The sequence below is a fragment of the Talpa occidentalis genome, unplaced genomic scaffold, assembly GCF_014898055.3.
Source record: "Talpa occidentalis isolate TD23 unplaced genomic scaffold, MPIMG_talOcc4v2.1 talOcc4.3, whole genome shotgun sequence".
NCBI classification, from domain to species: Eukaryota; Metazoa; Chordata; class Mammalia; order Eulipotyphla; family Talpidae; genus Talpa; species Talpa occidentalis.
Window position 1 is genome coordinate 136,951,101 of NW_023603184.1, and position 12,020 is coordinate 136,963,120.

Here is a 12,020-nt window from a genome sequence, read left to right on the forward strand (position 1 = left end):
GTTTACAAATTCAAATGTCAATCTCCTCCCCAAAATCTCAGACACACCTGGAATGTTTGACCAAATATTCAGGCACCCATGGTCCAGAGAAGCTGACACATAAAATTAACCATCATAACATACTACCCCGGTACCAACCCCGGCACCCTCAAGGATCCTAAGGCAGTGACTGGAAAATGTGTATAAACCTCAGGGCTGGGGTGGTGGCAGCACCTTGAGTAATAGGATGGCACAATGACAAAGCATGACACCGCTTTCTCCTCTCTGACCCATCACTCACCCATCTTCCCACACCCAATCTCCCCTGAGACCTCAACCTGTCCCATCGATACCAGGAAAGTAACTGCCTCCCTCCATCCTGGTTGAAGTTTTTTACTAACAGGGGAATATATCACACCCCAGGTTAATTCTGGGCCTGAGAACCTTCTCCTATATCCTGTGGGCTCTTATCTGAATCCAGGTAACAAATCTGAGTATCAAGCTTTGGAGTTCGAAACCCCAAGACAGGTTTTATCTCAGGTTTTGAATCTCCTTGGCAGAAAAACAAGGCAACAGAATTAGCCCTGAGGGAGGTTACATGGGAGGTAAGGAACTGTGAAGAAGAAATCAGGAGCTAGAAGAGTCTTGGCCACATTTACCTGGAGGTTAGAGATTGGTGAATCCAGCCAGTAAGAGTGTTTTATTTTTATTACAGAATATTTTCCAATTTTTGAACCTACTATTTAAAAAGCATAAATTCAAAAATTTCCAGCATTCTTGACAAGTCAGAAGATATGATGACAGTGGGCCCACATTCCCATATAATACAACTGGCCAGAACTCTGTGAGCACTGCCCTCTTCAAAGAGAGTATATAATCTCTGTTTTGCTATAGTCTCCATCACTCCCTATTACCACCTCCCCTAACACACACACAGAGGCTCAGCATTATCCATAATTCAACACTGAGCTGCACTGTTTTGTTTACACTTAAACTCTGATAGTCTACATCCTTCATTTAACAGAAGAAACAGCTTGGAGGACATGATCTGGTGACAACTTCAAGTGAATCAGTGGCAGTACCATGACCAGAATTCCCGTGCCACTTTCTTTTTTTTATTTTAAGGATTTTATTTATTTATGCATACTAGAGCTGGGGTACAGGTCAGAGATGAGGGGAGTGAGAGGATTCACCAGAGACAGAGTGGGGAACAGAACAGGCAGGTTTACTGAAATACACTGCTGAGGGAGCAGCAGGTGAGTCAGGAGAGGTCTGCTTCACCCTGTGGGTTGCTCCCTGGCTGGCAGGGCTCAAACTCATGCTGCAGAGGCTGTGGATTGCTTCATAGTGCGGTGCTCAACCCCTTGCTCCACCAGTGCCACTTTCTTTAAGGATCTCCTTGGCCTGAATCTTCAGTGCATGTCTACATGGCAGTACCCAGAAGGTCTTTTCCTCTGAGCTACTCAATGGGAAACTGAGGCCTAGGTAGTTGTCAAGACTCCTTCCCTCCCACTAGACTCACCAGTGGCCACAGGACTCCAAATTGAAGAAGGGCCTGACCGTTTGTGATGGAGGCAGGGAGGGAGGCACAATAAAGAGATCTGGATATGAACACCCAAGAGGCAGGAAGTGTTTGAAATCAGAGTTAATTTGGGAGACTCAGAACATGGCCAGGAAAGGGGCCAAAGGGGCCTCCCTGGTGGCGCAAGAGGCTAAGCACTGCGCTGTGAAGCTATCCACAGCCTCTGCAGCACAATTTTGATCCCCAGCCAGGGAGCTACCCACAGGGCACAGCAGACCTCTCCTGACTCACCTTCTGCTCCCTTCAGCAGTGTATTTCAGTCAACCTACCTGTTCTGCTCCCCACTGTCTCTGGTGAATCCTCTTACCCCCCATACCTCTGGCCTATACCCCAGTTCTTGTATGCATAAATAAATAAATCTTTTTTTAAAAAAAAAAAGGAAAGGGGCCAAAGGTATTTTGTGGGGTTCCGGTCAAACCAAGAGGGGAACAAAAGTTCCTACTATGACCAGACCCTTCCGCCAGAACTGGCCACTTCTGCCTTTCGGAAGTATTTCATAACATCCATGTGTATAAAGACAGTCAAGCGCAGCTGAAGCTGGTGAGATGCTGTGAGCCGGCACACTCCCACACGAGCGCCCGAGTGGACGCTTGGGCCTGGCACAGAGAGAGACTGAGCCTGCTACCCTCATGTCAGGTAAGTAGCCACTTCCAGGGACAGAGTCTGAGTGGGTACAGGAGGGAGGACAGTCAGGAGACAAAGGGAATCCCTGGACCACAACTCTGGTCACTTGCCTGGGCGTAGCATCCCCTGCTCTGATCTCGACCTGAGCCCCTGGAGCTTCCTCAGCTACTAGAGGAGGCAGGATTGAGGCCAGGGCACGTCTATGGCAGAATCAGTTGGCCCTCCTTAGAGCCCAGAGTCTCTCTCCTCATGGCAAGAGAGATCTGGATGGAAGGGAAGTCATTCTGAGGGTCTCACTTCCCCTGCTGCTTCTGGAATGCTGGATGAAGGGCAGAGGTGACAGAGCAAGGTGAGAGTCAAGTGTCCCTACTCTTCTCTCCACTTTGTTGGAGGAGGAAGGAGGTGAGAGAGAAAGGCAGAGGGTTTTCACCCTGGGACAACAGAAAGAGGCTAATCACTCACCATTTCTCACCTCTTTTCAGGTGACAGTGACCCCCAGAGGCTGAGCAGGCCCAGCTATGGCTCCATCTCCAGCCCATCGAGCTCAGGGTCACAGCAAGTACCTCCCAAGGGCACCTACCTGAGTGAAAAGATCCCTATCCCAGACACAGAGCCGGTGGGAATGCTGGAAACTTTTGGGGGTCTTTTGGGATGGGTGGGGTCTTATGGGATCTGACGGGCAGGGGAGGGAGGTCTCCTGAAAAACATGGCACATTCCTTCCAGCTCTGAGCAGCAGTGGCAGTGGTAACCACACCTTCCTACTCTTCCCAGCACTTAACTGGGGTGCTCAAGAATTGTCTAAAAGGGCCTCCCCAGTGGCGCAGCGGGTTGAGTGCTGCTCTGTGAAGCTGTCCGCAGCCTCTGCAGCGCGGGTTTGATCCTGGCCCGCCGGCTGGCAAGAACATGGTGCGGCAGACCACCCCTATGTCGCCCGCTGCTCCCCTCAGCAGTGTGTTTCAGTCAGTCTGCCTGTTCTGTTCCCCGCTGTCTCTGGTGAATCCTCTCACCCTCGGGTGCATCTGGCCTGTACCCCAGCACTTGTATAAATAAAAAATAAATCTTTAAAAAATTTTTTTAAAAAAAGTTGTCTAAAAATGATCAAGTGCTTTCTGAATGAATCTCAGCTTTACTAGGAAGGGGCAGGAGTCTGGGGTGAATTCACCTTAGAGCATGAAGTTTTGGGTTGTTTTTTTTTTTAAGATTTATTTATTTATGCATACAAGAACTGGGGTACAGGCCAGAGGTACAGGGGGAGTGAGAGGACTCACCAGAGACAGAGAGGGGAACAGAACAGGCAGACCGACTGAAATACACTGCTGAGGGAAGTAGCGGATGAGACAGGAGAGGTCAGCTGCGCCATGTGGGTAGCTCCCTGTCTCGCAGGGGAGGCCGCAGATAGCCTCACAGTGCTGTGCTTAACCCCTGCACCCTCAGGAGGCCCACGGCATGAGGGTTTTTTAACATTAAAGGAAAGGACCTGAACAAGAGCGTCAGAAGAAGAGGAGGTGCTGCATTTCCAGAATCTTGGCCGGTCCCCAAGTTGCCAGGCCAAGTCCTGGAATGGGGGTGGGAGGGTAGGGGCCTAGGCTCAATGGAATCCAGAGAAGAGGCCCGGTGCTCTGAGACAGGGCTGGGGAAGGAGAAGCTAAGCCAGGGCAGCTTGGCCCCAGGAAACCTCCATTCAGATTCTTAGGATCTGCTGATTTAGGCTGGTCTGGTGTAGGCAATAGGTCCAGAATTCTGATCACCTATGATTCAGCAAATCCTGCGGATTCTTCCTATTATTTTCCAGGGCAGGCAACTCCAGAAATGGGGGCTAGAGGTCAGGGCTGGTCAGCTTGGGCTGATGAGCCTGTTGGAACTCTGCTGGGGGCCGGCCAAGGCAGCTCTCCCACCCCTTTACTCAGGACCCCTCATTCCACTTTACCCCCAGGGCACCTTCAGCCTGCGGAAGCTGTGGGCCTTCACGGGACCAGGATTCCTCATGAGCATCGCCTTCCTGGACCCAGGAAACATCGAGTCGGATCTTCAGACTGGAGCTGTGGCTAGATTCAAAGTGACTGAGTTGGGGCACCATGGGGGTTGGAGGGCAACCAGGCTAAGTGGTTGGAGATGCCCAGCTTGGCACATTTCCCCAGAGTGGGCTGTATGGCTGGTATTCCTGGGCACAGGCTATAAGTTCGAATGAGCCAGAACAAGTTCCCCAGGACAGCCCAGCCCGGCCACACCCTACAGACACAGAGGAGGGTTTTGTGAGTGGGGGTGGGGTGGTCTTCTTGTGCGCTCTCCCCTACCCTTTCCCTAAGGAGTGGTGCCAGAGGGTGCCGCCAGCCCAGGGGTTAGCTGAGACCCAGTCCTCTAAGGAAGGCCTCTCCTGCCTTTCACAGCTGCTCTGGGTGCTGCTGTGGGCCACGGTGCTGGGTTTACTCTGCCAGCGCCTTGCAGCTCGGCTAGGCGTGGTGACAGGCAAAGACTTGGGTGAGGTCTGCCATCTCTACTATCCTAAGGTGAGTTTCATGGGCCAGGACAGGAAGCACCCACCAACCCCAGCTCCCAAACAGCCACTTGCAGCTTCTATGGTCAAATATCTACACCATCTAAAGTGGGGAGTCACAAGTCCAATTGATAGATGAGCAGACTGAGGCTCAAGCGAATAGCGCTGAGCAGGATGCCCCACTCATTTTACAAAGGGGGAACTAAACCTGGGGCAGTGACTTGTCCAAGGTGAAAAACAGGTAGACATCAGCTCAAGGGTCATTGGCTGGGGTAGACACTGGGGATTTGGCTGCAGTCAGGGTCCAGGCAGGCAAACTAATGACACCACTAGAAATTTCAACGGTTGTAGTTATGAGATGCTGGAAGGGCTGGCGGTGCAAGGGAAGGAGGTATTACCAGGAGATCAGAAAACTGCTGGGCAGAGCCCACGGGCCATCATTTGCTGCCCAGCTTCTGGAAGCACTGCCACCACTATGGAAATGGGCACTGGTGCTGCTGGAACCCAGGGTGTAGGATGTCCTTGTTGGAACACTGCCAGAAACCCCACCAGAAGGGGGCGGGGTGGGGAGAGAAGGGCGGGAGGGAGATTTTTCCCCCGCCCTTTAATCTCCCCGTGTTTTGTACAGAACCTACCTGGAAATCAGCTGTCTTGAAATATATCGTGCAGCCTTTCAGCGACAATTTAGGGCAGAGATTGGGAAGATGAATGTGGGGCTGAGATAAAAAAAAAACAGTGGCCCAGCCTTGATGAGGGGTCACCTCCTCCCCGTAGGTGCCCCGCATCCTCCTCTGGCTGACCATAGAACTGGCCATCGTGGGCTCGGACATGCAGGAGGTGATCGGCACGGCTATTGCGTTCAGTCTGCTCTCCGCTGGACGGTACGGGCCCAAGGGAACCCCAGCTCATCAGTCCAGGCTTGGGAACAGCTGCTGCTGCTTCCCAGGTCTTATACTTCCTGAGCCCATCACATCCCGCAGTCTCCCCTGACTCGGTGCTGTTAGCCAATCTGCCAGATGGGGAAACGAGAAATGTAAAATGACTTGCCTAAAGTCACACAGAATTCAGAACCATGGCTCCAAGCTCCCTGCCATGCTGGTCCCCCGGCTTGGCCTGTACCAGGCCATTTTCTGTCTCCTGTACTCCCACACCCCTCTCCCGAAGTTGTCTGGGGTCATTTGGGTTCTGCCCCCAAGGAAGGCAGAGTCCATGGTCTTCAACCCTGAGTGTGGGAACTTGGGACGCCAGCCCAGGCCGGGCTGACCCTGGCCTTTCTGGTTCCAGCATCCCACTCTGGGGTGGCGTTATCATCACCATTGTGGACACCTTCTTCTTCCTCTTCCTCGATAACTACGGTGGGTGTTCCCTCGTTTCCTAGCACTGTGGGGGTGGGTGGGTTAACTAGGGGCCTAGGCTGCACTGGGAGAGGCCTATGAGCTCCCCTTCTGCTTGAGCATTGAGCAACTTGCACAAGACTGAGACTTCTGTTTCTTCATCTATAAATGGGGATAATAATAGCACAGACGTCATGCTGCTGTGGTGAGGATTCGCTGAGGTAAAATATATGTTAAGCACTTGGCACAGTGCCTGGAACAAAGTGCTCAAGTTATTAGGCATTGATCACTGCTTATGTTACAAGGTTTTAATTTTTTTGTTCTGCGCCTTTGTTCTTCCTCTAGGGTTGCGGAAGCTGGAAGCCTTTTTTGGACTTCTTATTACCATTATGGCCTTGACCTTTGGCTATGAGGTGGGAAGCCAGAGCTAGCTACACGACCCTCCAAGACCACCCCAAGGTGGTGGTTAGCGTCTGAGGGGCGGGTCCAGGGCCCTTAGCTCTGCCCCCAGCGGTTGGGGTGGAGGGAGAGCCCCGCTATTGCAAGGCCTGGGCTTAGCCTGATGGGGCTCTTCCCTCCCACCCCACACAGTATGTGGTGGCATCTCCTGATCAAGGAGCACTTCTTCGGGGCCTGTTTCTGCCCACGTGCTACAATTGCGGCCAGTCCGAGCTGCTGCAGGCTGTGGGCCTCGTTGGCGCCATCATCATGCCGCACAACATCTACCTGCACTCTTCCCTGGTCAAGGTGAGCAGAGAAGGGGAGGAGGGAGCGATGTTGGCCCCGCCTCCAAGACTGGAGCCCCACCCCTTTGGCCTCCGCATTCGTGATTTCAGGCGGGAATTGAATGATTCTCTATTCATTTAGTATATATTGGTGTGCTGGGAGTCAGTAATGGACAGGCAAGTCCTCTACCTTCCTAGAGCTTGCATTCTAGTGAGGGGAGGTGCACCAGGAGCAAGGAATAGTAGCAAATGAAAGAATGATAGATTGTGAGGGGTGCCCTGAAGAAAATAAAACAGAGAAGTGTGCTTGGGTGTGACTGAGCAGGGAGAATGACTATTTTAGAAGAGGAAAGGGTTTTCTAAGGAGGGGATATTTGAGATCTGAAGGATGGGCAGGATGACCAAGGAAAAAAGATAGTCTAAGCAGAGGGAACAGCAAGTACAAAGGTCCTGAGGCAGAAATAAATTGGGCATGTTTGAACCGGAGCCCAGTGAATGAAGGGGAGGGTCAGGCGCCAGGTAAAGAAGGGCGGGGCCAGGTCACACGAGCCTCGAAGGCCAGTCTACCTTCATTGACACACTCGCCATTGTGGACACTTGGTCACTGTGGACCAGGCCTCCCAGGCAAGAGCAGACACCTACGGAGCCCATTGGTTAACAAGGGCTGTCCCAGACTGTGTGAAGGGGTTTTAGAAAGAACAGAGGTCTGGGGAAACAGAGAGGTCTGAGGGAGGATGTTGGCAACTCTAAGCGACTTTGGATTTTCCCTTGCCTTTGACCTTCATAGTCTCGAGAGGTAGACCGGACCCAGCGGGCACACATCCGAGAGGCCAACATGTACTTCCTAATTGAGGCCACCATTGCCCTGTTTGTCTCCTTCCTCATCAACCTCTTTGTTGTGGCAGTCTTTGGGCAGGCTTTCTACCAGAAAACCAACGAGGCTGCAGTAAGTCCCCCTGCCCTTCCACACGCATGCCCCGCAGGCTTTGCTGGGGACTGCAGGCAGTTCAGCTGAGCCCTTTGGGCCTCTGCCCAGCAATCCAGGCATTGGCAGAAGTCTGTGACCTTGGCCTCTGACCTGGAGCCCCTCCCCAGGGCAGGTTCTTGGAGGGTCTGACCCACCCCAGGGGCTGCAAGGCAGACTTGGAAGAGCCAGTATTCCAGCTGTTCTGTAGAGGATGGGCGGGATTTGGCCAGCAAACCACTGGGAGGATGCTCTGGGAGGAGTAGGTGCCTGTTTGGGCATGAGTGCCAGGTGGGGAAAGTGCAGGCTGTCATTTTCTTCTGAGTCCTTACCACTGCTCATCTACATGGTGAGCAGATTGGGTCTCAGGCCCTGGGGATACAGAATCCCTGACTTCTTGCACCTTAAGTTTGGGGGGCAGTAAGCAGATAGGCCATAAAACAACAAATCAGCACACAGTGATAAAGTATGAATATGCTGCAAAGGGAATAAAGTGAAGGATGAAACATAACTGGGGGTGGGGGTGAGGGAGGAGCTACGTCAGCCAGAGTGGCTGGGGAGGCCTCCTGGAAACAGGTGAGCCAACTGTGAAAGGAGCTGGCCAGCTCCTCCCTGGCTCTCTGGAGTTCAGGACAGGTATCTGCCCTGCTCTCATGGAGGGTTTCCATATCAAGGTGCTAACAGCCGCTAGCCAGGGGTGAGTGTTGGCTGAATGCTGAACACTGTTGCTGGAGGGCTGGCCAGGCCTCCTGGGACCCAGGCTCTGCCTCTGCCTTGCTGTGTGACCTGGTGAGGTCCCTCCCTGGTCTCACTCTGCTCCTTGGCACAGGCGAGAGGTCTAAATAGGGGTGGCAAACCCTTGTCTTAAAGGCTCAGCCAGTCACAGGGCTGTGGGAAGTGGGTCAGCTACAAGGAAAAGGGGACCGTGGGGCAGCTGCCCTCACTGCCAGCCAAATGTCTCTCTGTGGGAATGCCAGCTCTTACCATTCCAAGCTGGAAACCAAGTTCTCATGGGAATTCTCCCTCAATTTCAAATTTTGGCAACAAATTCACATTAAAGAAAACAATTGTTTGCTACACAAAATATGGGCAATATTCAGTCCATGGGAGGGGCACCGGTTTCCACGCTCCGTCAAGATCTGGGGGTCTGGTTTTCCCGAGGCTAAATGTGAGCTTCTCCCTCCTATTACTCCGGTGCCCGCAGTTCAACATCTGTGCCAACAGCAGCCTCCACGATTACGCCGAGATCTTCCACCAGGTCAACAGCACCAACCAAACCGTGGAAGTGGACATTTACCGAGGAGTACGCGCTGGGCAGGGGCGGCTTGGAGGCACGTGCGCAGCCTGGGCTACTCGCCACGCCCACTTTAGGGGCGGGGCCTCGCGGGAGGGCGGGGCCATGTGTCTGACCACACCCCGCCCCTCAGGGTGTGATCCTAGGTTGCTTCTTCGGGCCCGCAGCCCTCTACATCTGGGCGGTGGGTCTTTTGGCGGCTGGCCAGAGCTCCACCATGACCGGCACCTACGCGGGACAGTTCGTGATGGAGGTGGGACTTGGGACAGCCGGGCCTGGCCAGGGGGCCGAGGCCAACCAGCACACTACCGCGGCTTCCGACACCAACCTCCAGTTCTTTAGAACAGCCCAGAGGGCGCCATTATGAGCCCCCTTTACAGATGAGGACAGGCGATTGTGGAAGGGCGACTCGTCCCAGGCTGCAGACCCAGGACTAATGGGCACGTTTCCCCAAAAGTGTTAATTCCCAGCAAATAACCTGGGAGGGGAACCTCCCTAATTCCCCCTCCCCTGTCCCCTGTCCAATAGCTAGAGACAGAGCTGCCCCCACTTCAGAGATGGAAAAGCAGAGGATTCTCCCAGGCATGAGAGGGGCTGAGGGACTACAGAGGGTCCCTCCTCTGAAATTCCTGCATTCAGCCACTAAAGTACCCACCCCATGCCCCAGGGCTTCCTGAAGCTGCGGTGGTCTCGCTTTGCCCGAGTCCTCCTCACCCGTACCTGCGCCATCCTGCCCACAGTCCTGGTGGCAGTCTTCAGAGACAGGAGAGACCTCTCCAAGCTCAATGACTACCTCAACGTGTTGCAGAGCTTGCTGGTGAGCTGCATCTTGGCCACCCCTACCCCCTGCATATCTAAGCAGTAGCAGCCCCTCCCCCATATTGAACCTATCCCCTCCCCATTCTGAACACACCTTGCCCACAAGACTCACACAATCCCCACAGCCAACCCAAGCAGTAGGAACCACCCGTATCCCTGTTTTCAGATGGGAAAACGGATGTTTGCAGTTAAGTGATCAATGGCATAGCTGGGATTTAAATCCAAACAGTCTGTTTTTCCTGCTCTGGGCCCCCAATCCCTTGGAAAGCATAGTGGTCCAGAGAAGTTAAGGGACTTGCCTAAGGGGTGCACTGCCAGGCAGAGGACAACAAGAAGCCTGGCCCACTCCTTTCCTGGCTGTGCTCCAAGGGCAGGGTCCCTCAGCTGGGTCCTCCGCTTCTCCCCAGCTCCCCTTCGCTGTGCTGCCCATCCTCACCTTCACCAGCATGCCTGCCCTCATGCAGGAGTTTGCCAACGGCCTGTGAGTACCCTCCACCCCAAACTCTGGACTTGCATTACTGCAGCGTTTCATCCACACAGGCACCCAGAGATAGGAGTTACCATTATCCAGATAAACAGAGAAATTAAGGAACTTGCCCAGGGCCACCCAGTTAACAAATAGGGACCTGGCACCAGGATTCAGGGTTGGAATTCAGTGAGCTCTAGAAACCCACTCTCCTCTTGTGGAATCTCACCAGTGTGGAGCTTGAGGGCTCAGGAGGTGGAAAAGGTGGGGGTAGAGGGGCTGTCTGCCCAAGGCCTCACAGCCCAGAGATGACTTCATGTATCACCCCCTCTCCCCACCTGAGCACCAGGCTGGCTTGTGGGCACTGGAGAAGAGGAGGAGGAGATGCAGCCAGTCCTGAGCCTCCCTTCTGTCCCCCAGGCTGAGCAAGGTGGTCACGTCCTCCATCATGGTGCTGATCTGTGCCATCAACTTCTACTTGGTGATCAGCTTTCTGCCCATCATCCCCCCGGCCTCCTACAGCCTTGTGGTCCTGCTGGGTATACCCTACCTGGGCTTCATCTTCTACCTGGTACTAGAGGGCCAGGGGTGTCCTGGAGATATGGGAGGCAACAGAAAGAAGCTGTGGGGATGGGGTTCCCTGGGGCTCCCCCAGAGCTCTAGTCCTCAGGCCACAAACTCACGGCTGCCCTTCTTCAGGTCTGGACCTGTGGCATCGCCCACGGGGCCTCCTGTCTGGCCCACAGCTCCCACCAGCACTTTCTGTACGGGCATCCCCAAGAATAGCAGAAGAGGGAGCCCGTGTACATGAACCACCCGCCGTCCAGCAGGATTGTGAGTTTTGCCGCCCACCAACCAGGGCTCCATTAAAACCTGCTCTTGACTCACTGGGACAAACGATTACCCTCCGTGCCTTAGCGTCCTCATCTGCAACACTGGACAGCACCAACCTTGCAATGAATGCAGAGCACTTTAACGCAGTGCGTGACACTTGGGCCAAAAAAAAAAAAAAAAATCACCCTAAAAGTGTTTATTGAGCACCTCAGGAGCGACCTGACAGATCCAGTTGTGCTGGGATGTGGGTTCCAAATGAGAGTCTGGTGAATGCTAAATGCAAGCTAGTTCACGCCCCCTACGAAAGGGCGGCAGCAAAGCCGGGAAAGCACTAACTCCCCAAACCATCAAGAAAAGCCCCCCAACTTGCATGTCTGGTTCGCTCCTACAGTGGTTCACCTTTTTGTCCCACCCACACCCATTCTCCAGGGAGTAAAACGGAGGCACCGCTCCACCCCCTGCAGGCGCCAGGTCCTAAGAAGCCCCAGAGTCTGTGCCTCCCAGGCCCAGCTCGTTTGCTACCTCCCGGGGGGCCGCGCGGCCGGGACTCCCACGCCCAGCAGTCAGCGCTCCCGGGGTGCTGCCCCCCAGCTCCCCCTAGGGGCAGGGACGGCTCCGCGCGCCGGCGCTCCCTCGGCCTCGCCCTCCGCGGCCGGGACCCGAGCGGAGGCGGCTGGCGCGGGCCGAGCGCCCTGGGGCCTCGGAATCCGCCCCCAGAGGCGGTGGGGGGAGCCGTGTGGGCGGGGAACCCCGTCTGCAGCCAGGTCGGCACCCCTTCGGCCCGCGTAGGTGGCGCACTTTACAGACGCTCCCTGGGCTGTTTCTAGGCTCCCCGAAGTCCCGCCTCCAGCCTAAGCGCGGCTCCCGGACCGCCGCGGGAGCTGCCCGGAGCGGCGGCGAGGCA

At 54.5% G+C, this 12,020-nt stretch overlaps 1 protein-coding gene across 1 annotated transcript; it reads left to right on the top strand.

Annotated features, from left to right (window-relative positions):
* Positions 1-2,105: 2,105 nt before the first annotated feature.
* SLC11A1 (solute carrier family 11 member 1) lies at positions 2,106-11,272 on the top strand. Its single transcript, XM_037524027.1, has 15 exons — positions 2,106-2,197; positions 2,668-2,801; positions 4,120-4,242; positions 4,574-4,693; positions 5,455-5,561; positions 5,965-6,035; positions 6,360-6,427; positions 6,606-6,761; positions 7,527-7,685; positions 8,908-9,006; positions 9,131-9,250; positions 9,665-9,814; positions 10,224-10,297; positions 10,703-10,853; positions 10,982-11,272. Exons 1-15 carry the CDS (start codon positions 2,191-2,193, stop codon positions 11,066-11,068), a joined length of 1,626 nt encoding a protein of 541 aa, XP_037379924.1. The 5' UTR covers positions 2,106-2,190; the 3' UTR covers positions 11,069-11,272.
* The last annotated feature ends 748 nt before the right edge of the window (positions 11,273-12,020 follow it).